Source organism: Capricornis sumatraensis, chromosome 3 (genome assembly GCF_032405125.1).
Source record: "Capricornis sumatraensis isolate serow.1 chromosome 3, serow.2, whole genome shotgun sequence".
In the NCBI taxonomy this organism is placed as follows: Eukaryota; Metazoa; Chordata; class Mammalia; order Artiodactyla; family Bovidae; genus Capricornis; species Capricornis sumatraensis.
In genome coordinates this window covers 13,749,478-13,773,334 of record NC_091071.1, presented here as the reverse complement: position 1 = coordinate 13,773,334, position 23,857 = coordinate 13,749,478, and the positions used below count along the sequence as shown (strand labels likewise).

General features: G+C 41.5%; 1 protein-coding gene across 1 annotated transcript in view; it reads left to right on the top strand.

The window, feature by feature from the left end:
- The window catches only part of LOC138076148 (S-adenosyl-L-methionine-dependent tRNA 4-demethylwyosine synthase TYW1), a 140,268-nt gene that overhangs the window by 50,383 nt on the left and 66,028 nt on the right, over positions 1 to 23,857 (top strand). The window contains exons 12-13 of the mRNA XM_068968376.1: positions 8,903 to 9,080; positions 19,508 to 19,643. Coding sequence (XP_068824477.1) covers positions 8,903 to 9,080; positions 19,508 to 19,643 — 314 coding nt within the window. The remainder of the gene's footprint in view (positions 1 to 8,902; positions 9,081 to 19,507; positions 19,644 to 23,857) is intronic.

The following is a 23,857-nucleotide window of genomic DNA, read 5'->3' as shown; positions in this document are numbered from 1 at the left end:
ATTTGATCTCTGGTTCTTCTGCCTTTTCTAAATCCAGCTTGAACATCTGGAAGTTCACGATTCATGTACTGTTGAAGCCTGGCTTAGGGAATTTTGAGCATTGCTTTGCTAGTGTGTGAGATGAGTGCAATTGTGTGGTAGTTTGAGCATTCTTTGGCATTTCCTTTCTTTGGGATTGGATTGAAAACTGACCTTTTCCAGTCCTGTGGTCACTGCTGAGTTTTCCAAATTTGCTGGCTTATTGAGTGCAGCACTTTCACAGCATCATCTTTTAGGATTTGAAATAGCTCAACTGGAATTCCATCACCTCCACTAGCTTTGTTCATAGTGATGCTTCCTATGGCCCACTTGACTTTGTGTTCCAGGATGTCTGGCTCTAGGTGAGTGATCACACCTAGGTTATCTTGGTCATGAAGATCTTTTTTGTTCAATTCTTCTGTGTATTCTTGCCACCTCTTCTTAATATCTTCTGCTTCTGTTAGGTCCATACCATTTCTATCCTTTATTGTGCCCATCTTTGCATGAAATGTTCCCTTGGTATCTCTAATTTTCTTGAAGCGATTTCTAAGGGTGTAAATATTAAGCAGATGACTGTCCTTTCTGTATAGTCAGTTTCAGAGTGAGGATGGCAAGGCTAATGAAGTCACTCTGCCTCTTCTGAACTGAGTACCATCCCCTGGGTGATGCTCTGACACACATTCCAGTTCTGGGTGCTAAAGATGCAGGAGTGTCACTTAGATTTCATTTTAGCCCCTGGTGGAGAGTCTATTCTCTGTCTTCCTTAAATCAGAACTCCTTAGTAGAGACTGGCATGGAGAAGTGGCTTAATCTCAAATGTAGAATTACTCACAGATGCCCTACAGGAAACTAGTTCTGCTTTCTCTTCTTCCACATCCATTTTAGAATTTCCCTGTTAAAGCCCTGTTGTTATTACCCTGTGTCCCCTTGTGGCTTACAAAAAAAAAAAAAGCCAAAAGTAAAAGTGTGTTTCTGGTTTCCTTAGTTGGAATTTGGGATACATTTTCCTATAGGAAAAAAAAATTGAATTTGATTAGGTGATATTGAAATGGATGTGGTAGTGCTATAGTTTAGGTATGTGCTGCTAAGTTGCTTCAGTCGTGTCTGACTTTTTGTGACTTAATGGATTGTAGCCATGGGATTCTCCAGGCAAGAGTGCTGCTGTGGGTTGCCATTTCCTCTTTGAGGATCTTCCTGACCCAGAGATCGAACCTGAGTGTCTCACATCTCCGGTGTTGGCAGGTGGGTTCTTTACAACTAGTGCCACCTGGGAAGTTCATTGTTTAGGTATATTACAGATTAATTTGATGTTGGCGGGGGGTGGGGTTTTGAATGGTAACTTCATCTCCGTTTTAATAGCATTATATCTGGAGGAATATGAATTTCAGATTTCAACAGAAATTTAGGAAACAGGACTCATAAGTTGGAAGTTACAGGCAATTTTCAAAGGTTTGCAGCCGTTTCCTTCTTAGTTATATTTTTCCACTCCCGCCTCTCCGTAGACCTCACTCTTTTAGCTCACTGATGTTTCCCCTCACTCTGCTGTGGAGTCCTTTGTTTCTTTGGGTGCTTTCCCACCCCACGCTGATCACTGACTCTCTCCCCTCGGTCTGGCCCAGTCGTTCGATGACCTGATTTCTGTATGGGATGAGGCTTGTTGTGGGTATTGTTTTTGCCTCTGAGTTTCCAGCTTTTGGGGCTTCCCTTGTAGCTCAGTCAGTAAAGAATCTACCTACAATGCAGGAGACCCGGGTTTGATCCCTGGGTTGGGAAGATCCCCTGGAGAAGGAAATGGCAACCCACTCCAGTATCCTTACCTGGACACAGGCAGCCTGGTGGGCTGCAGTCCATTGGGTCACAAAGAGTTGGGCACGACTGAGCGACTAAGACTTACGAACACTTACGTCCAGCTTTTGGCTCAGTGGCCAGCCTTCAGCGCATTTTGAAGACATTCTGATCTTTTCAGCATTTCCTTTTTGTGCTTCTGTTCTGTCTCAAGGGTAATCATTGTCTTTTCAGTTATTTCATTGATCATTAACCAGTCTTCTTCCTATGACCTTTATTAGCTTTCCCCTTTATATGCACAATGTACAATTAACTTTATACTGATCACAAGTGGGTCAGGATTAAAGTGCAACTCAGCATCTTTTCAAAATGCTCACTGCCCCCCTCCAAATAACACCATGGCAGGGAGACACAGGCTTCAGAGAATGGGTTTTTTTTCTTAAGTTTATGTATTTGTCTATGCTTGGTCTTAGTTCCGGCACACAGGATCTTCTGTTTTCATTGCGGCGTGTGGGTTCTAGTTCCCTGACCAGGGAGTGAACCCAGGCCCCCTGCCTTGGGAGGGTGGAGTCTTAGCCACTCAACCACCGTGGAAGTCTCAGGTTCAGGTTTCTTTAGCTCAGTTTCCCATCAGTTCAGCTGAGATTGAGTGAGTGAACACTCTTTGGGAGGAATGTGCTCAGTGCTGAAAGTGCAAGGATGAAGAAGACATCGTTTGTTGCTAGGTGTTTTAATCTATTGTTTAATGCAAAAAATAAAGGGTCTCTAATAGATGGGCCTCAGGAACAAGGTGTGCTAAAGTACACATCCAAAAGGAATGTGGGGGAAGCCAGGAAGAGAATACCATCTGCTAATTGTTTTCTGAAGCTTGTTTATGAAATGAACATCCCAATAGAAGTGGCTGGATCAAAGATCTGTTGTATGTGACTTTCAGCCAGAAGGGTTCTTAGGAAGATCTTGGCCAGGAACTGTATCATTATTTGAGAAGAAAGAATGCTTTATTTCCAGTTGATACAGTCTTTAGAAATAGGAATACTCATATTTGTCAATTATACCTCAATAAAAAAAAGGCATAAGAAAGTATTAAAAGAATAAAAGTTCATTATTAACCAATGCCCCCCCCCCCAAAAAAAAAAAAAACAAAGAAATAGGAATACTCTGTGTTGAACCTTATGCCATTTTTCTGGGTTATTCAGCTTATTGCTATGACCTTAGGATAAAAATTCTGGAATCTTAAGTTTCTGCTTGAGCATCTTTCAGTGATGTAAAGTGCATGCGTGCACGCTCAGTCACTCAGTCATGTCCGATTCTTTACGACCCCATGGACTGCAGCCAGCCAGGCGCCTCTGTCCCTGGGGATTTTCCAGGCAAGAATACTGGAGTGGGGTGCCATGCCCTCCTCCAGGGGATCTTCCTGACCCAGAAATCAAACCTTCATCTCTTATGTTTCCTGCATCGGCCAGCAGTTCTTTACCGCTAGCATCACATGGAAGCCCAAGGTCTTTACCCCCAGTCTAGAGGCTGAATTAGAGACGTTGTGTTTGGGGGCAAGTAAACCATTTTGGTGCCTGTGGTGTTGAACTCATGGGGTCTGGATTGGCCATTGTCCAATATGGGGCATTGTCCAATATCAAAAGAACTTTAAAAGACTGTCCCTTTACCAGCAAGGTACTTCCTGACTTCAGGAACAGAGCATCTATGGAACCATCCAGAAAAAGTCTTCCCATTGTCCACACCTTCTTTTTGTACAACCGGAAGGCTGGCAGCTGGTGTTTATCTTACTCGTTCAAGGCTCAGGGGTTAACAAGTTTATAGAGAAGAGCAGTCTTAATCATTAACCTGACTGCATTTGCCTAGCACCATGGCATTAGCCTGCCCATTCCTGTCTTAAATGCTGGTGCTGGCTTCTCTTTCTTACTAATAAAATGTCCTTTGAAGCCTTCTTTGCACCCCAGCATAGGGCACTTTTGACTATATTAAAAACCTGTTCAGGCAGGTATCCTTTCTTCTCCGTGATTTTCTTTGCTGGGAATTCCTTTGCTGCCTCTTGGTTGGCAGAAGCTGCTCCTCCTGTTATCTTGACATTTTAAAAGTCAGACCTCTTTTTAAAATCATCAAACCATCCTTTGCTGGCATTCCATTCTCCAGCTTTAGATCCTTCACCTTCCTCTTGCTCTAAGTTGTCATATAATGACTTCACCTTTTGAATCATATTCGTCTATAAGTATGTCTTTCTTATAACAATCCTGCCCCACACATAAAAGCTGCATTTTCAATACGAGATAAAAAGGCATTTTACAAAAAGCTCAAGGTTTTCACACCTGCTGTAGCTGCAGCGACAGCTTCATGAATTTCCTTTTCTTTTTCTTTTTTTACAATGGCCCTTCCGCTGGACTCATTTGTCTTGAAGTGGTGGGCAGCCGCAGCTGCGGACTTGACTCTTGGTGCGTATCAAGCCATTTACCCTTTTGTCACTTTTCTCTGCTTCTTGGGAGCTCTTCCAGCATCACATGTCATATGGGTCCATGCTGTTATTCAAGGTTCACGGTGTTGCACTAAACATGGTGAAAACTATGAGCGAACTTCAAACCTGTACTGCAGTGAAAGTGACTAGAGAGACAACTGCTCACATGATGATGAACCTCAGGTGGAGTTTCAGACAGACACCTGCAGCACTTGTGCTCAGCACCCTAGCAACAGGAGGTGCTAGGGAAGTTTTACAGTGTTACAGTCTATACTTCATCTTTACCTCTGTTTACATTTCTGTCAACTGGGAGTGGTGCTATACGAGGTCTGTTTGTGGGAGTACATTTTGATACATTTTAACTTAAAAAAATGCATGTATATTTTATGATAGTAAATGATGGAATAGTATCTACATGTATTTTATGCATTCAGGATACACCTAAGTTTTCAATTTTTTTGGATATTACCGTGTTTTGGGGTGCATCTGTGAGACTTTTCAAATTGTCACAAATCTTCAAAAACTTTTATATAAATAGAAATTTCCAAAAATTATATATATGTATATAAAAGAACTATATATATATATATGTATGTATGTATGTGTGTGTGTAGAAAAAAACCACATACACATGGGCCTGCACTCTTCCAAACCTTGTTGTTCAAAGATCAACTGTATGTTGAATTGAATGGAATTACCATTTTTTTAAAAATAGAAAATAATTGAATTTATAGTACAATTCATGAAATAATTATCATAATAAAATATTTGCAGTTAAGATTTTAAAAGGATGCTTATGTGCTGGGCTTGGTACCAAACTAGTTATTTCATGTGGCTTATTTCATTGAATTCTCACAACTCTGTGTGTGTGTGTGTGTGTGTGTGTGTGTGAATTCCCCATGTTATACATCAGGGAATAGGTGTGGAGGGGATGAGTGGCTTGACTCAGGACACAGATCCCCCTCTGCTAGAGCCAGAGTTTGAACCTGGGGCATCTGACTTCCAGTGCATCTGACTGCCTTGCAGTACTCATTCTTCTTTCTGAGTTTTAGGTTAATTTTGCCACTTCAGATTAAATCTTCCCTTCAACTCTTCTCCTCATGGGGAGATTAATGATGTTTCTTTCTTTTTTTTACAAAAAGAAAATTTTATACTTAATGCTGAGTTGTCTTGGCAACACAGAGTGAGTTAAGTATCAAGTTTTATTTAAAACCTTGGTTCACTTAAGATTTTAGATTTCAGTAATTTAAAAAATTATCCATCTCCAATACTGACATGAAATACATTCTTAGAATTGCAGTTAGATAGTCATAAAAGAAGATAAAACCTGCCACTTTTAGATTGTTCTGATTTTAGCCTGTATTATGTTGATTTTGATGGCTTGGGTGTTTACTTGCACTTGCTTATTTCCAAGTAGATTGTGTGTGAGTGTGTGTGTAAAATAAAGTCACCTCCTGGAAACTAAAGCACAAGCAAGCAGTGAAAGCTAACTTTATTTTCTCCAGATTTGTTGTTGTTCCTTAAGGCGATAGTTACAGGGAGTTAATTATTTTAAGAAACCACGATAAAGGTGATGATAAAAACAACGTCCTTAATGAATTTTTTGTGTGTGTGCTAGGCCGTCTGCTAAAGCCTTTCCAGGCATTATCTCATTTAATTCTAACAAACATTCTTTGGGGTAAATACTGCTTATAGTGAAGAAAACTACATTTCAGAGGTGACTAAGAAATGACTGAGAAGGTGTATGGATATGCTCCTCCTCACTTCTAATCTTGATGAGGAATATTGTACTCTTTAGAAAGAATGTATTTTTCGAAAAGTACTTGGAGAAAGTAGCATGGATGCATATACGCTAACATATGTAAATAGATAGCCAATGGGAATTTGCTGTATGACTCAGGGAACTCAAACTGGGGCTCTGTAATAACCTAGAGGTGTGGGAATGGGCTGGAGCTGGAAGGGAGATTCCAGAGGGAGGGGACATATGTATACCTATAGTTAACTCCCTTGGCCTGCAAGGAGCTCAAACCAGTCAATCCTAAAGGAAATCAGTTCTGAATATTCATTGAAAGGACTGATGCTGAGGCTGAAGCTCCAATACTTTGGCCACTTGATGCAAAGAACCGATTCATTAGAAAAGACTGTGACCCTGGGAAAGATTGAAGGCAGGAGGAGAGGGGGACAGTAGAGGATAAGATGGTTGGATGGCATCACTGACGGAGCAGACATGAGTCTGAGCAAGTTCTGGGAGATGATGAAAGACAGGGAAGCCTGGCGTGCTGCAGGCCATGAGGTCACAGAGAGTCAGACGTGATTGAACGGTTAATTCATGATGTATGACAGAAATCAAACCAATATTGCAAACCAATCGTCAATCAATTAAAAATAAATAAATATAAAAAAAATGAAGACCCTAGAGAGAGCACCAAATCATAAGCACTAGACCACCAGGGAGACATTACCATATGTAAAACAGATATCCAGTGGGAATTTGCTGTGTAATGCAGGGAACTCAAATCCAGTGTTCTGTGACAACCTAGAGGGCTGGGGTGGAGTGGGAGGTGAGAGGGAAGTTCAAGAGGGAGGAGGCATATTTATACCTGTGGCTGATTCATGTTGCTGTATGGCAGAAACCAACACAGTATTGTAATTATTCTCCAATGAAAAATAAATAAATAATAATAAAAAAGAACCTAGAGATAATGGACAGAAATGTCTCAAGTAAAGAAAGATTATTTTTATTTGCCTTCTTATGCTCTTTCCAAGCCTTCCCAATTCGTGTTAGATTGAACGATGCTAATGAATGCTTTCTATTTATTAAAAATAATTTTTTTTCTTTTTCCCCATGAATGCTTTCTGCACTGAGTCAAAAGCAGTACTGCTTGACCTATGCGGTCCACTCAAGTTACATGGGGAGCATTTAATAAATACAAATGTCTCAAGCTCATCCCCAAAGATCAAGGTTTAATTGGCTTGGGATACTGCCTGGATGCTGAGATTTTTAAAAAATTCTTTAGGTTATTTCTCAACGTCTAACTACAGTGGAAATCCATGGTGTGTGCCAGTGGTTCCCCAAGCTTGACTGCACATTGAGATCACCTGGGGAGCTTCAAAAACTCCTGATGCCCAGGCCTCTCCCCCAGATGGTGATTTTATTGGCTTGGGCTGTGGCCTGGAGTTTGGAACGTTGAAGATAGTCCCAGGTGATTCCAGTGTATTTCTGAGTTTGGAGACTGCTGGTTTATGCAGTGGTTTTCTTTTTTTAAAAATTGCTTTAAACTGATAGATTTTTTTTTTAACTGATAGAAATTTTAAAAGAAAAGGTAGTTATTTGTTTGGCTCCACCGTGTCTGATTTGTGGTATATTGGATCTAGTTCCCTGACCAGGGATGGAACCTGGGCCTCCTGCATTAGGAGCGTGGAGTCTTAGCCACTGGACCACCAGGGAAGTCTCTGTGCAGTGGTTTTTTACCTTGGCTGCACATTAGAATCACCTGGGAAACTGTTAAAGCTCCCATGACCCTGGCTTGCACCCACTCCAGTTACATAGAATCTTTGGTGCTGGATCTTGGCGGCTTTACTTTTCCACGCTCTTAATTCAAAATACTTGAGGGATGAAGGGAGGCAATGATTGGTATAGGAGAGGCTATTCTTGGGCTTCCCTTGTGGCTCAACTGGTAAAGAATCTGCCTGCAATGCGGGAGACCTGGGTTGGGAAGATCCCATGGAGAAAGGAAAGGTTACCCACTCCAGTATTCTGGCCTAGAGAATTCCGTGGACTACACACAGTCCATGGGGTCGCAAAGAGTTGGACACAACTGAGCGACTTTCACTTCACTTGCCTTAAGTAGCTATACTGAGTTCATTTTCTTAGACCAACATGATGGAATGCAGAGCTAAGCAAATTATGGGAAGTAATGTATTCTGTGTTCCAAATAATTAGCTAATAATAAAATTAGTTTTGCCTGCTTTATTGATGTAATTTGAATAGTATTAAAGCCAGGGATGAGATTGCTGGTTTAATAATTTTAGGTTTTTCTCTTCTTTTCTGACTTAATGTGGCTCAGCTGGTAAAGAATCTGTCTGCAATGCAGGAGACCTGGGTTTCATCCCTGGCTTGTGAAGATCCCCTGGAGAAGGGAGTTTATGTCTGCCTTCTTAGTGCAGTAGGCAGCACGTCGGTCTCATACTCTGAAGGTCCTGAGATCGAATCTCAGAGGGCAGATCATCCTTTTCAGGACTGCCTCGTGGTTCAGACGGTAAAGAGTCTGCCTGCAATATGGAAGACCTGGGTTTGATCCCTGAGTCGGGAAGATCCCCCAGAGAAGGAAATGGCAACCCTCTCCAGTATTCTTGCCGGAAAAATCCCATGGATGGAGGAGTCTGGCAGGCTACAGTCCATGGGGGTCATAAAGAGTCTGACACGACTGAGTGACTTAACTTTCACTTTCAATAATTTTAAGGGTCCCCCCTGCCAGCCCTTGTTTTGTATTATTTGGCTGGTATCAGAAATGAATTTTCCCTCTAAAATCAAAGAACCATTAAGAAAAATTAAAAATTTTTTAATTACGGAAAATAAAAGCGACATCCTCTATTTGTACCTTATTGGACTCGGTCCTTTCCACTGTCTTCCAGGAGTGCCAGGTGTCAAAGAAGAACGCTTTGAAGAAGGAATGACAGTAAAGCACTGTGCCTTGTCTCTCGTGGGAGAACCCATCATGTACCCAGAAATCAACAAGTTTTTGAAGCTCCTTCATGAGTGTAAAATCTCCAGTTTCCTGGTCACAAATGCACAGTTCCCTGCAGAAATCAGGTGAGTGGTCTCGCCTGTCAAGATGATGCTTCTTGAATCTGTGTTTGACTAAGAAGTAAAACTAACAGGTATTGATTCAGAAAGGATTTACTCATTTCTAACTATGTATAAATGTTGGCTTTGAGGGGTCAGAGCACCTGCTCCTAAACATCAGTTCTATTGGGAAAGATAACATTTGTTTAAAGAATAGAGGCAAAAAAAAAAATTGCTGGGGGAGTTCAACAGAGAAGTAATTCTTTTTTTTTTTTTTTTAGATGGGAGAAGTGGGGTAAAAACTTCTCTGAGAAGGCTTATTAAATTTGGGTCTCAAAATATGGCCGTGACAGCCTAGAGGGAGTTTCTAGAGGGAGGGGACATGTGGATACTTATGGCTGATTCATGTTGATGTATGGCAGAAACCAACAAGATATTGTGAAGTAATTGTAGGGAGAGAGCAATTGGCCAGGTGGCGGTGGTCAGGCTCTCTTGCCCCACTCCACTCACGTCCTACTATCTGGGATCATTTGTGGCACTGGGCATGTTCATGGTGGTGTGGTCCTGTGTAAGCACCACCTGAAAATTTCTTGAAGGCAGAGTAGAGTTGCGCTGAGTTGAGTTGTTGCTGCATCAGCCATGAGCCAGTAAAGCATGTCTGCAGTTCCTCTGGCTCCTTGCATCTTCTTCCAGCTTCCCTGCTCATACCTTGCCTGCACTGGGTTCAGCAAACAGTAAGATAAAGCGAGATAGTAATTATCCTCCAATTAAAAAAAATAAATTATAACAGTATGGCTGGGATTGGTACTTGGGGAGATAGGAAACTGTTAGGTTTTTAATAGCCTTTCCCTTCTCCAGGGAATCTTCCCAACCCAGGGATTGAAGCCAGGTCTCCTGTATTGCAGGCGGATTCTTTACCAGCTGAGCCACAAGGGAAGCCCAAGAATACTGGAGTGGGTAGCCTATCCCTTTTCCAGCAGATCTTCCCGACCTAGGAATTGAACCAGGGTCTCCTGCATTGCAGGCGGATTCTTTACCAACCGAGCTACCAGGGTAGCCCAATTTAAAAAAAATATAATAAATTTAAAAAAATATGGCTGGGATTGGTACTTGGGGAGATAGGAAATTGTTGGTTTTTAATAAGAACTACCTGAGAAAGATACAGAATTGGGGTCTTTGGGATACCACTATGTAAATATAGTTGATTTGGACCACAGAGGGTGCGAAGGAGCCTGGCAGCTGAAAACCAAGTTGAATAGGTTGGGGCGATGACTTCAAATGCTGTTCTTTAGGAAAATCTTGCTTTCTGCAGAGTAATCTGCCGGCTTGTTTGTATAAAATGGGCGGGCCAAGAAACAGGAAACTGGATAGGAGATGGTAAGGTTTGTTTAAGAGTTGTAAGGATGAAGGGAAGACAGAATGAGGAGTCTTCAAAAAGGCGTCATTGACATTGCACCTGAAAGTATGTGGATTGTTTCCAGATATCTTTTGATACTAATTTCTAACATAATTCCACAGTGGTAAGAGAACAGACTCTGTGATTTCAGTACCTTTAGACCATGAAATTGTTGTGCCTTGTTTTATGTCCTTGGATATATTCCAGTTTCTCCCAGTTTATAGTCTATGGGAACTTGAATTTATATCCTACTTTTGTGTGAAAATTGTATAAATCTTAATTATGTTGAGTTGGTCCAAGGTGCTTTTTGGATCTACCATATCCTTTCCCTTTTCTGTCTATTTATTCTGTTAGTTTTTGAGAGTTTGATATTGAAACTCTAACTAAAAAGTCTTAATTTTTCTACTTAAAAAAAATAATTGTAATATATAGTGGAACTATATGTAACTTTGTTCTGTGTTTTCCAAGTCTGCTGTATATGTGTTTTCATACTTTCATAATTTAAAAAATAAAAAAGGAAGAGGAAAAAAAAGGTGTCATTGAGGCATGATAGATAGATAAGCTTGGCAAACTGGATGGCTCTGTGAGCTCTGCATAGGAGAGGACTCAGCTGATGACTGGGAAAATCCCAGCCAGGTTGATTGCTCGGTTAGTGGAGCTCTGTACAGTAGAGGGATCACCCGTACTCTGGTATCTTTCAAAGAAACTCTTGACTTTGTTAGCTGGTCTTCCCTTGACCCACATACAAGCATTACATTCAAGCTAGTGCGCCTTTTCAGGATACTTAACTTTTCTTTAAGAGGATCTCAGTTCTCCCTCCAGCTCCAAAGCATAGGGCTCCTTGCTGACAGTTCTCCCACAGAAGGGAGTTTTCACAGTGAGTGGTCCTTGAAGATTTATGGAAGATAGGAAAAAACACCTTAGGCAGGTGAGAAAGCTTTATGTTTTTGTTTGTCAACATGGCGGCTAATAAAAGTGACAAGAATGTGACACTTAATGATAGAGCTGTTGATGATTAAACAACAACAAAAAACCCTTCTCTTGAGAAAAAGTCCTCTTAGTTCCACAAAAGCAAGTGTTTTTATAATAGTATTTTTGAAAGGCATGAAACTGAGGTACCATAGCATGCCTCAGATAGCTTCTGCTGTAATCATTTTCCTTGGGAGTGAGTCACTCAAACTCGCCACCATTCATTTGGTTTCCAGATCAATGAACACTTCAGGTGGTGGGAAGCTGATGCTTCTGGAAAGAGTAAAGAGGCCCAGTGCCCTTTCCCCCTCATCTTTTTATCTGGCAGTTTTCTGAGTTGAAATCTTGAAAATAAACTAGTAATAGAAAGCAACCTGTTTTCCCTGAGCTCTGAGAGCTGTTCTAGCAGATTATCAACCCCGAGGAGGGAGTCACAGGGCACTCAGATCCACAGGCAGGTGATCAGAAGCACGGGTGGCAGATGGGACTGTGCCTGGTGTCAGAAGTAGGGGCGGCTTGGGACTGAGTCCTGACCCGGGAGGTCTGTGCTGACTCCAGGGATTTACTGTCAGAATAGAATTGAACACAGGACACCTAGCTGGTGTCTGCAGAGAACTACAGGACTCCTTGGTGTGGAGAGGAACCACACATCTGGTGTCAACAGTGTTGTGAATGAAAAACCAGATAAGTGTGTTCTGAAGTGATTTAATGTCATAAAAACAGCACTTCATACTTGTTGCTTGGCAATTTTTGCCAGATTGTCTCTTTTTACAAAGGTTTCCAAAAGAAATCTCTTTTATGCAAAATCTCAGGATTTTAAATGTTGCCCCCCCCCAAAGTTTCTAAACATGGTTCAGGACAAATAAAACCTACTCCTTATCAATTGCCAGTTTGAGATTTCCAGTCTTAAGAACCCTCCAGGCCTTCCAATATAGCTCTGATTTTTTTTAAAAAAATTCCTGAAAAACACTGAGTCCCAGTAGGTTCAAGGCCATCCTCCTTGTACAGGGTACAAAGTACAGTCTGTTTTGCGCTACAGTAGACTGCAAAGGATGGCCATAAGTTCTCCCTCTCCTTGTATCCATGATCCTTTGTACTGTAGCTCTGAGTGTCCCCCCCACTGACTCCAAGCTTGGCCACGTGACTTGCTTTGGCCAAAGGGAAGTGAGCGAAGGTGACACAGCAGAGGCTTGAATAATGTCTGTGCATCGAGGCTTGCCCTTTCTTGCTGCTCTCTGAAACCCTGCCACCGTGTGATCAACTTCAGACTTGCTGGGGGATAAGAGGCTGCACACACAGAGGCCCCAGCTGTCCCAGCTGAGGCCATTATACACCAGCCAGTCCAGCAGGTGTGCCAACTGAGACTAGCAAAGGCAGCCAAGATGAGCGGGCCTCCCAGCCCATCCACGGAATTTCAAGCCATGTCTCTTGGGTCTCCTGCACTGGCAGGCAGGTTCTTTACCACTAGCGCCAGCTGGGAAACAGGATCGATTGAAATCATCGTGATCGATCTTTGGTGATGAACTCAGCCTCTTATCTAGCTCGTCTCCCTTTTGTAGAGGTTGTGGGTGGGGCTGAAAGTGCCAACCCTCTAATCACTGGGTTGGTTCTTTTGGCACCAGCCACCTGTCCTCAAGCTGTCCAGGAGCCCACCAAGAGTCACCTCATTAATATAAATTCTTGTTTGGTGGAGAGGGGCTCATTAGAGATAACAGAAAACACTTCTCTCACCTCTGTCACTCGAGAAATACCAAAATTAGGAGCTCTGTGCCGGAGATTAGGGACAAAGACCAAGTGTCTGTTTCTTCCTATCTGACAGTATCACACCAAGACACTTCATTGTCTGTTCCATGAAGCCTGTACTTTTCAGTTTGCCATGCTCTCCACCACTTGGCTGTCTCCTCGGCCCTGAGGCTGAGTGTCATCTGCTACTTGTCAGAGGAGTGCACTGTTGAATCCCTTACAGCAGAGAAATTTCTGTCAGCATTTCTAACAGGCATGAAACAACGGAAGGCAGACAGAACACCGCATACCAGAAAAATGGAAGCCTATTGCTTGGGGTAAGGCAAGAGTATTCTTGCATGTTTCACACACGGTCTGTGGTTCGGTGTCCAGAGAACCTCCTTTTCGTTTAGAAGTGGCTTGTTTGACTCGCATCATATCCTTGGCTCCTGCAGACATGTGAGTTTAGGACTCTTAATTCTGGAGACTGCATGATCTATGCTGACATTCAGCCCTGCCGTCAGGAAGGCCCATTGCACTTGGATAATGCTGTCCCACTAGACCACTGCATGTCGTTCCTTCCTGTAAACTGTTCTGGGCTAAGGTGTCAAAGACCTCCTTGAGACAGCATGCTCAAAGCAGACTGTGGTAGAGTAAGGGAGGTGTTAAGGTTGATGTTCCACAATGCTGAACCCAATTGTTGTTTTTTTCCTTCTATTTATTTATTTGGCTGCATGTGGTCTTACTTGCGGCATGTGGGTGCACAGACTCTAGCTGCGGTGTGCAAGCTAATTGTGGCATGCAGGCTCCAGAGCACACGGGCTCAGTAGTTGCTTCATGGGGGCTTCATTGCCCCACAGCATGTGGGTTCTTTGTTCCCTGACCAGGGATCAAACCCGTGTCCCCTTCATCACAAGGCAGATTTTTAGCCACTGGAACATGAGGGAAGTCCCCTGAACCTAGTGGGTCCTTTCCTTTGTGGGTGTTTGCATCCTAAAACTGTCTCCCTCTTTATGAGTGTATTAGATGGTGTAGAGTCAAGTGTATAGCCCTTTGTAGACTGACTCGCTCTTAGCTTCATCTTCAGTTCACCTCTACACGATTTTCTTGTCAATTGTTTTTAAGTTTACATTTAAAATCTTATACTTTTTCTTTTTTGATACATACAGTTAATTCAAAGCTTACTCCCTGCCAGCAGGCTTATTGTAAGAAGACAGAGCTTGGTTCCATTTTTAACTATGACACAATTAACATTTAACTTCCCACACCTCCTCCACCACCGCAGAATTTGTCCCTGCGTGTGTTTACTTTGGAGCATCTTCATCGAAACTATGTGTGAGCTTCATTCTCTTTCTTTCACTTCTTCCACTTGTGCTTGTTATTTTGTTTGCTTTGTGTTTTTGCTATTAATAAGACAGTCACTATGTGTTAGAGAAACTCTATAAATTGGACATCTCTTCACATATTACTTAGTAAATGTTTGAAGAAACGCATGAATTTTAATAAAATAAAGTTTCCTTGTGTTTATCAGCTCAAAGTGGCTATAGATAACAGCTACAATGAAATGAAGATTGGTTATAAATACTATGTGCTCCTTTCCACAGAAGTTTTTTGTTTCCTCCTAGCCTGTTTTGTTTGTTTATTTTGTCGTTCAGTCACTAAGTCACGTCCGACTCTTTCGACCCCATGGACTGAGCACGCCCGGCTTCCCTGTCTTTCATGATCTTCCGGAGTTTGCTCAGACTCATGGCTAGTGAGCCAGTGATGCCTTCCAACAATCTCATCCTCTGTTGCCCCCTTCTCCTCCTGCCCGCAATCTTTCCCAGCATCAGAGTCTTCTCCAGTGAGTCGGCTCTTCCCATCAGGTGGCCAAAGTGTTGGAGCTTCAGCTTCAGCACCAGTCCTTCCAATGAATATTCAGAGTTGATTTCCTTTAGGAGTAACTGGTTTGATCTCCTTGCAGTCCAGGAGACTCTCAAGAGTCTTCTCCAGCACCACAGTTCAAAAGCATCAATTTTTCGGCGCTCAACTTCCTTTATGGTCCAGCTCTCACATCCATACACGACTACTGGAAAAGCCATAGCTTTGACTATATGGACCCTGTTGGCAAAGTGATGTTTCTGCCTTTTAATACGCTGTCTAGGTTCCTCATAGCTTTTCTTCCAAGGAGCATCTTTTAATTTTGTGGCTGCAGTCACCGTCAGCAGTGATTTTGGAGCCCAAGAAAATAAAGTCTGCCACTGTTTTGTTCGTATTAAGTTTAAAGTATAGTCTTCTTTTTTGTCTATGAATCAATGGAATGCTTTTCAGAGCTGTGCTTTTCTGGATGAGCTAAAAGGAGAGAGAGAGGCAGTACAGTGAAATGAGGAGGAGCTTGGTTGGGCTCTGTCTAGAAGAGATCTGAATTTGAATCTTGACTTGCTTTCTTATTGTCTTTCTGACGTGGGGAAGATAACTTCTCAGCGTCTAGTTACTCATCTGTAAAATGATCACAGTAGTAATGACCACCTTGTAGTGACATTGTTAGTGCATAATATAATACATGAAAAACACCGTTGGAAAGGTAGGCTATGTAATATCAGTCAGGTGTACTTTAAGGCAAGAATCATTACTTGAGATGAAATGGGGCATTTCCTAATAATAAAATATTAAACCCGCTAGGAACATAAAGCAATATGTTTGTATATATGTCAGAATTTGTAAACACTCAGTAATATAATCTCAGAATTGACAGAACTCTAAGGAGAAATAGCAAGTTTTTAACACGCTTCTCTCAAATAGATAAAACGAGTAAATCAAAATCAGTAAAAGTAGTGAAGATTTGAACAACTAAATTGACAAGTTTAGTCTATATGGCAGAAATAGAGTTTGAAGCTTGAAACTTTGGAATGTAAATTCTTCTTAAGAGCACAGAACTTGCTCTCAGAACAGTTAACAAATGGCCATGTGCTGGGCATTACAGCAGGTTTCAAGAAAGTATTGAAATCATTTAGAGCACAGTGTCTGAACACAAGGCAATTAAATTATGAATCAGTACTTAAAGCTAACTAGAATGTTCCAATATGTGTATAACTTAGTGTACTTCTCACTTGCTTATGGTCACTTTGGTTATTTTTTTATTAATAGGAGCATCAGAGTTACTACTGAATTCCCTTGATTTCTTGTTCAGTTGCTAAGTCATTTTCAACTCCCTGCAACCCTGTGAACTGCAGCACACCAGTCTTCCCTGTCCTGCACTATTTCCCAAAGTTTGCTTAAACTTACATCCATTGAGATGGTGATGCTATCCAATCATCTCATCCTCTGTCACCCTCTTCTCCTCCTGCCGCCAACCTTTCCTAGCATCAGGAAAGTTTCCAGTGAGTCAGCTCTTCACATTAGATGGCCAAAGTTATTTGAGCTTCAGCATCAGTCTTTCCAGTGAATATTCAGGGTTGATTTCCTTTAGGATTGACTGGTTTGATCTCCTTGATTTCTTATATACATGCATTTTTCTCCCTTTTTTCCTTTCTGTAGAGATGAGTAGGTTCATTTTAGGTAGGACCTTGATATGATCATTGAGATTATTCTGGGTAGAATGAGGCCTGATCTCTAAAGAAAGGAAGAAAGAGGATTTTTATGTTACTGTGTATTTCTATACATGATCATTCATAATTCAGGTTTAAAATTAGCAGGATGAAAGGTCATCACAATAATCATACCAAGATTCACAGGATGTTTTCACTGGGGATTGGGCTCAGGCTTTAGATCCTTTTCATTGTATAGTTTTTAATTATTCTCAGCATTGAGAGATTCTGAGACTCAGGAATTATTATGATAGTTTTAAGGATGTAAGTAAAACCATCCTATCTCTGTATAGAATGGAGGCAGACAAATGACTGAGCTTGGAGCCTCATTGCCTGTTTTTTCAGGGAAGAGAGGCCGATAGCAGAGACTCAGAACATTTCTCCAAGGTCCTTTTACTGCCTTTGAGCCACTTAGGAATGCACTGTACTGCTCCTTAGGACTTTCCCTCTTCTCCATTCTTCCTTTGCTCCGTGGGGAAAAATCTATAAAATTCCTTGATTATAGCACTTCAGACGTCTAGTATTGACAAAATTCCTTATTGCTAGTGTCAATGTCCAGGCCTTTTTTTTTTTTTGAAATGATGGAGGCTTGTAAAACAACTAAGCCCTTTGGAATTTACTGTTCATAATCTAAAAGCAGGTATGGAGGTGTAGTGAAAAGGTCAGGCCGGTTCCCATTTTGCATCAGGCAGCTTTATGACACAAAGTCCTGTGAGTTATTAGATGATGATAGCCTGCAGTATCCATTAAGATGATCTTTTTTAGTTTTGTAAAACACAAAGTTCAGTTAGAGTAGCTTATCTTATTAAAGAGGCCCCCAGCTAAAGGGGTGGTGAGACAAGTTGCTGCCATTATAGTTTGCAGTCGTTTTGCGTTGCCAGTAATTGATGTCCTTTGCTCAGTAGTGACACGTTATTGAACTTTGAAGGATTCCTTTTAGATATCATATCAGCACTTGAGAGGGATTAAAGCAATGAGAGTCTGCCATGTTTTAATCATTCTTTCCTAGCTTTGATCAAAGCTTCCCCGCTTTTAACAACTTTGACTTTAGCCCCTTCTGTTTTTTCCATATGTCACTAAGCCAGATCATTACAAGCATTCGTTTGGCCTACATTCCTTTAAAAGTTCTGTCAGTTGAAGTCAACAATATCCACTGAAAAGTAGCTTTCAGTGTCTACTGATATGACTGGGTAAAAAGAAAAATAGAGTTCCTGTCCGTCAAGAAAAGTTGTAAGGCCAACCCTGATAGATATAAAAAGCACATAAACCCTGTTGATGGTGAATTTTATGGCATGTGAATTATGTGTCAGTTTTTTAAAGGGCATAGACTTTGAAACCAAAAAAACACATAAATAACATTCTCAAGGTAAATATAAATTATGGAATAGTTATAGGAAATTAATAATGGGAGAATTTAGTCGGGATTATTAAGGGGCAATTTCTTTCTTTCTTGGAATTCACTGAAGAGAGTGAATTATGAGACCCATTGGCAGGGAGAACAGAGAGGCTTTGGAAAAAGTACAATCTGAGCTTTAAACATAACTGGCAAGAAATGTGGTAGATGATTACTTTGTGAAATGAACCAGTGAGTTTGAGAAAAGTGGGGAATGAGTGGTACTGACAGATGCAGATTAAGAAGGCAAAAACAAATAAAAATCTGCAACGTGTGTTTTTCTTCTGGGTTGTGCTCTTTTGTGAATATGTGGCTGCCCTTCTGCTAGCTCTGCTTTGCTGATGGCCCTCGGAGTAGGTCATTGTTTGTCTGCGCAAGGCTTGACTGTCAACCCACTCCTGTTTGCAGAGGCCTAGATGAGGCCTTGGTGTGGCTCTGTGTGCTTCAGAGAAGACTTGTTCTTGTTCCTTAGAAAACCCCATCAGCAAATGGATGATGGGAGGTGGCCCATCAGCACAGACCCCTGGAGAAGCCTTAGTGGCAGAGTTTTTGGAGCTTCGGTCTGAGAGCCGCTTGTAATTGAGCTGAAAGTGCCAGACCTAAAGCTTGATCTTGTTTTATTTTCCACTGAAACACCTGTTTGAAGAGAGACCAGTTTTAAGTAATCAGATGTTTTCAGTTCATTGGGGATGGTGTCCAGTCATTAAGAAAACAAGCAACTGATATTTCATTCTGTTACAGTGTCATGCATGGTTTATGTCTGATGGTTTATCACCCCATGGACTTAGCTCACCAGTCCTCTCTGTCCTTGGGATTTCCCAGGCAAGAAGACTGGAGTGGGTTGCCATTTCCTTCTCCAAGGGGTCTTCCCGACCCAGGGATTGGACTTGCATCTCTTGCATCTCTTGCATTGAAAGTGAAAGTCGCTCAGTCATGTCCGACTCTTTGCAACCCCATGGACCATACAGTCCATGGAATTCTCCAGGCCAGAATACTGGAATGGGTAGCCTTTCCCTACTCCAGGGAATCTTCCCAACCCAGGGATTGAACCCAGGTCTCCCTCAATACACGTGGATTCTTCACCAGCTAGGCCACAAGGGAAGCCCAAGAATACTGGTGTGGGTAGCCTGTCCCTTCTCCAGAGGATTTTCCCGACCCAGGAATCGAACCAGGGTCTCCTGCATTGCAGGCAGATTCTTTATCAACTGAACTATGAGGGAAGCCCACCAGCTGAGCTACCAGTGAAACAAATCATACCTTCAATTTCTGGGAGAAGTAGAAGCCTGTATACCCAGTGACATATTTAAGCACTGCATTTATTACAGATTGTAAGTTTAGCATTGTGGAGAGCCTGACTTATGCGTAATTTTCTTCCGTTGTGTTTTTTTTTAAATTTTGAATTACCAAGGGACCTCAAACCAGTTACCCAGCTCTACGTCAGTGTGGACGCTAGCACCAAAGACAGGCTGAAGAAAATCGACCGCCCGCTCTTCAAGGATTTCTGGCAAAGATTCCTCGATAGTTTAAAAGCCTTGGCTGCAAAGGTAATAGTTATGACATCTTTAAAAAAAAAATGGAGAGGTTCTTCTTTTCTTTCTAAAAAAGACTAAAATCTACACCTTTTTTTTAGACTTCCACTTTTAGTATTCAGTAAATATTTATTTATCGACTTCCTCTTCAGTTTCTAGCACTGTGCCTTAGGCATTATATGTCCTTCATGTATTTAGAGAGAGGGATGCATACCCCCAAAGCTAATTAAACACAGTTAAGCCTCAGTACGTAGCAACCCTAGAATATGTTTAAATATGAAATTAATTTTCCTGAATTTCTAGAACAAAATTACCTACCCAGTAAGGAACTCAACCCCAAAGCATCCGAATTTGATGTCTTTTCCTGCAAACCTTTGCCCCTTCTTAAGTCTCCCTATTCTTTTAGACCTAAAGTACTGGTCCTTCTCCATTGGCCCTCTGTCAGTATTTGATATTTTCTGTTAGTTCTACCTTTAAAAAAATATTAATTAAAATTTTTGGCTGTACTGGGTCTTCGTGTGTGCATGGACTCTAAATTGCTGTGGGCGGGCTCAGTTGCCCCAGGGCATGTGGGATCTTAGTTCCCCTACGTGGGATCAAACCTGTGTCCTCTTCATTGGAATGTGGATTCTTAACCACTGGACCACCAGGGAAGTCCCTCGCTCTGCCTTTTCTTCTCTTGTGGCCGTTTTCCTCTTTCTTGTTCTCTTTGCTTCTGCCCTGCAGTTCCACATGCTCTCCCCAGATCTGGTATTGACGACCACTGTAGGAGCTTAAAAAATGAGTTTCTAATTCCTAGTGGGATTCGAGAATCCGCATTTTAAACATCTCGGGCGACTTTTGACGTGTAGCCAAAGATGGGAGTCAGTGTCCCAGAAAACCTGCCCTTCCCTCTTTTGCCCTTCCCATGGCTGTCTGGCTGCAGTGGACATTTCCAGGCTCGTCGTTCACCATATTCCCTAGGAATGCTACGCATCTCTGCTCATCTTGGCATTTCTGCAGGTGTGCCCAGCATTTTTCTTGAGAGCCCAGACTGTCCTTTCTTTCCATTTATTTGACTTGCAGAAATTCTGTGCAACCTTCAGGTCTCAGCTTCCTTACTACCTCTGCTGTGAAGCCTTCTCCAGTTGCAGATAGCTGCCCCGTCTCCCTTCCTAAGTTTCATATCTGTAAACACACTTCATATCTGTAAATACACTTCACACTGTTTTATCCTAGCTACCCTCCCGAACTGGATTCCTTATTCATATCTGAATTTTATCTTACATAGCACACTTTATGGTATTTGTGTGCTATGCTTAGTCATTCAGTCGTGTCTAACTCTTTGTGACCCCATGGACTATAGCCTGCCAGGCTCCTCTGTTCATGGGGATTCCCCAGGCAATAGTGGAGTGGGTTGCCATGCCCTTCTCCAGGGGATCTTCCCAACCCAGGGATCGAACCCAGGTCGCCTGCATTGTAGGCGGATTCTTTACCATCTGAGCCACCAGGGTATTTGACAAATGTTTGTTAAAAGAGTGAATGAGACTCACCAGAGCTCTGTAGTGGTAAGAGGTACTGTATACATTTTCTTTATTTTTCAGCTGATCACATTCCATACTGTCTCCTATCCCCCCTGCCCAATTTTATGCTTGAGAAATTAAATCAGTGCCTTTTTTGGTGATTGACATTATATAAGACATGAAAAATAGGCATTAGTTTCTGATCCATCTTGGATTATTTATAAAACTAGCAAGTCAACATCTGACTTGGTTGCTAAATTCTCTTTGGCTGTGGACTTTACCTTCAGGTGTATCCTCTTCGCTTGTTGCTGAGACAGGAGATACAGCACATAAAAATCAGAATGGGTTTAAATGGAAGCAAACAGCGGGGTTGGCAATATCAAACACATATGATACACACAACACTGTATAAAATAGATCCTACTGTATAGTGTAATGGAGAAGGCAATGGCACCCCTCTCCAGTACTCTTGCCTGGAAAATCCCATGGACGGAAGAGCCTAGAAGGCTGCAGTCCATGGGGTTGCTGAGGGTCGGACACGACTGAGTGACTTCGCTTTCACTTTTCACTTTCATGCATTGGAGAAGGAAATGGCAACCCACTCCAGTGTTCTTGCCTGGAGAATCCCAGGGACAGGGGAGCCTGGTGGGCTGCCGTCTATGGGGTTGCACAGAGTCGGACACGACTGAAGCGACTTAGCGGTATAGTGTAAGGAACTACCCAGTATTCTGTAATGGCCTGAAGGCAAAAAGAATCTGAAAAAGAGTGGAATATTTATATGTATAACTACCTGAACTACTTTGCACAGCATTGTAAGTCAACTGTACTCCAATAAAAATGAAAAAAATCTCAAACACATATGAGATTGTTATCCAGGCCTATCTGAGTCAGAGAGTGGAAGAGGACAAGTAGGCATCAGCAGACTGGCTCAATAGTCTCCTTTTTTCCTTTTGGCTGAAAGCTTCCACAAATGCATTCTTTAATTATTTGTTGATGTATCCTGATTTCAGTGTTGTGCTCATTTCTGCAGCACAGCGAAGTGACTCAGTTATATATCTATATATTTAATATTCTTTTCCATTATGATTTATCCTGGGAGATTGGGTAGAGTTCCCTGTGCTATACAGTAGGCCCTGTTGTTTCTCCACTCTAAATGTCAGAGTTTGCGTCTACTAACCCCAAACTCCCAATCTATCCCTCTCTCCCTCACCTCCTTGGCCACTACATGTCTGTTCACCATGAGTCTTAATTCTGTTTTGTAGAAAGGTTCGCTTGTGTCCTATTTTAGATTCCACGTCAGTGATATCATAAGGTATTTGTCTGTTTCTGACTGACTTTACTTAGTAAGACAGTTGTATCTACGTTGCTGCAAACAGCACTGTTTTGTGACTTTTTAATGACTGAGTGGTATTCCATGGTATATACGATCCACATTTCCTAGAAGAATGTGAAGATGTCTTTGACCCAGTATGGAAATTTAGCAAAAATATAGAAGGCAACTCCTGCTTCAAAGCAACACAAAATGAATTCTTATCTTGAAGTTCAGTTCAGTTCAGTTCAGTTCAGTCCCTTGGTCGTGTCCGACTCTTTGCGACCCCATGAATTGCAGCAGGCCAGGCCTCCCTGTCCATCACCAACTCCCGGAGTTCACTCAGACTCACGTCCATCGAGTCAGGCTTTAACTGTCCAATTCAATTGTAAGTAGTCTGGAATGACTCATTGTTAGCCATGTAGTAACTTAAAGTTCTACAATATTTTTTAACCCATGAGCTTCTTACCTATAACATCATAATTGTGTTCATGTAACTCTAGTTGGAAAGGTTTTCTTCGGCTGTTTAAACTAGCTGTCTGCAGTTTAGGATAATTGCTTTCTAAGCATTTTGCAGCGATTAGTTTATGTTTCTCATTCTTCCATTGTTTATACTGTCATTTAGGAAAGATCTGTGGCAGGAAGCTGCTGTCAAAATAAAAAGTTTTAACTCGAGCTATGTTATTTCCTTTTGAATATCTGATATGATTGGTACATTAGATAATTATCAAGAAAGGTCGACTTTACTGCTGTTTAATACTAGAAAATAAGACATTTATATTGTGGCTATACTTTTTCACTAGGGCCAAATATATGATTATTATAATCTCATATCATTTGAGTTTTTAAATGAAAACTTGATAATAAAAGTGATACTTCAATTAGAACACCCATAATATTATCTCCTGTTATTTGTTTGAGCATTTAATATACCTGAGCAAGGAAAAGCATTTGAAGAATTTCTTAAACTTTATAAACAGAAATCTGATTTTTCCCAAGTTTTTCAGCCTACATGTGAGCTTGTACCACCCAAAGTAGAAGGTAGCATATTTTGTTTTATTACACTTGGCAAGTATAGTGTTTACATTTCAAGATTTTTATCCTTTGTCAAAATGTTCTTTTCAAATATGAGGGGAGAAATATATTGGTATTTGAGTATGTAGGGCTAAAAAGCAATTTTGTCAAGATAACACAGCATAAAATGTGTTAGCTTCAATTTCTGGACATAGCAGCTACTTGTTAAAGTCTTTTTTTTTTTAAAAAAAAAGAGAAATTCATTTTGTGCAAGACAACACTGCCTACCTTTGGCAGTAGACTTTTCATCAGCAGTGTGACCAGTTTTCTTTCTGCTGGTCCATTATTATGCCAAGCTGAAGATCCAGTAGGAAATGAAAGTAATTAATCTTTCCCCATGTTTG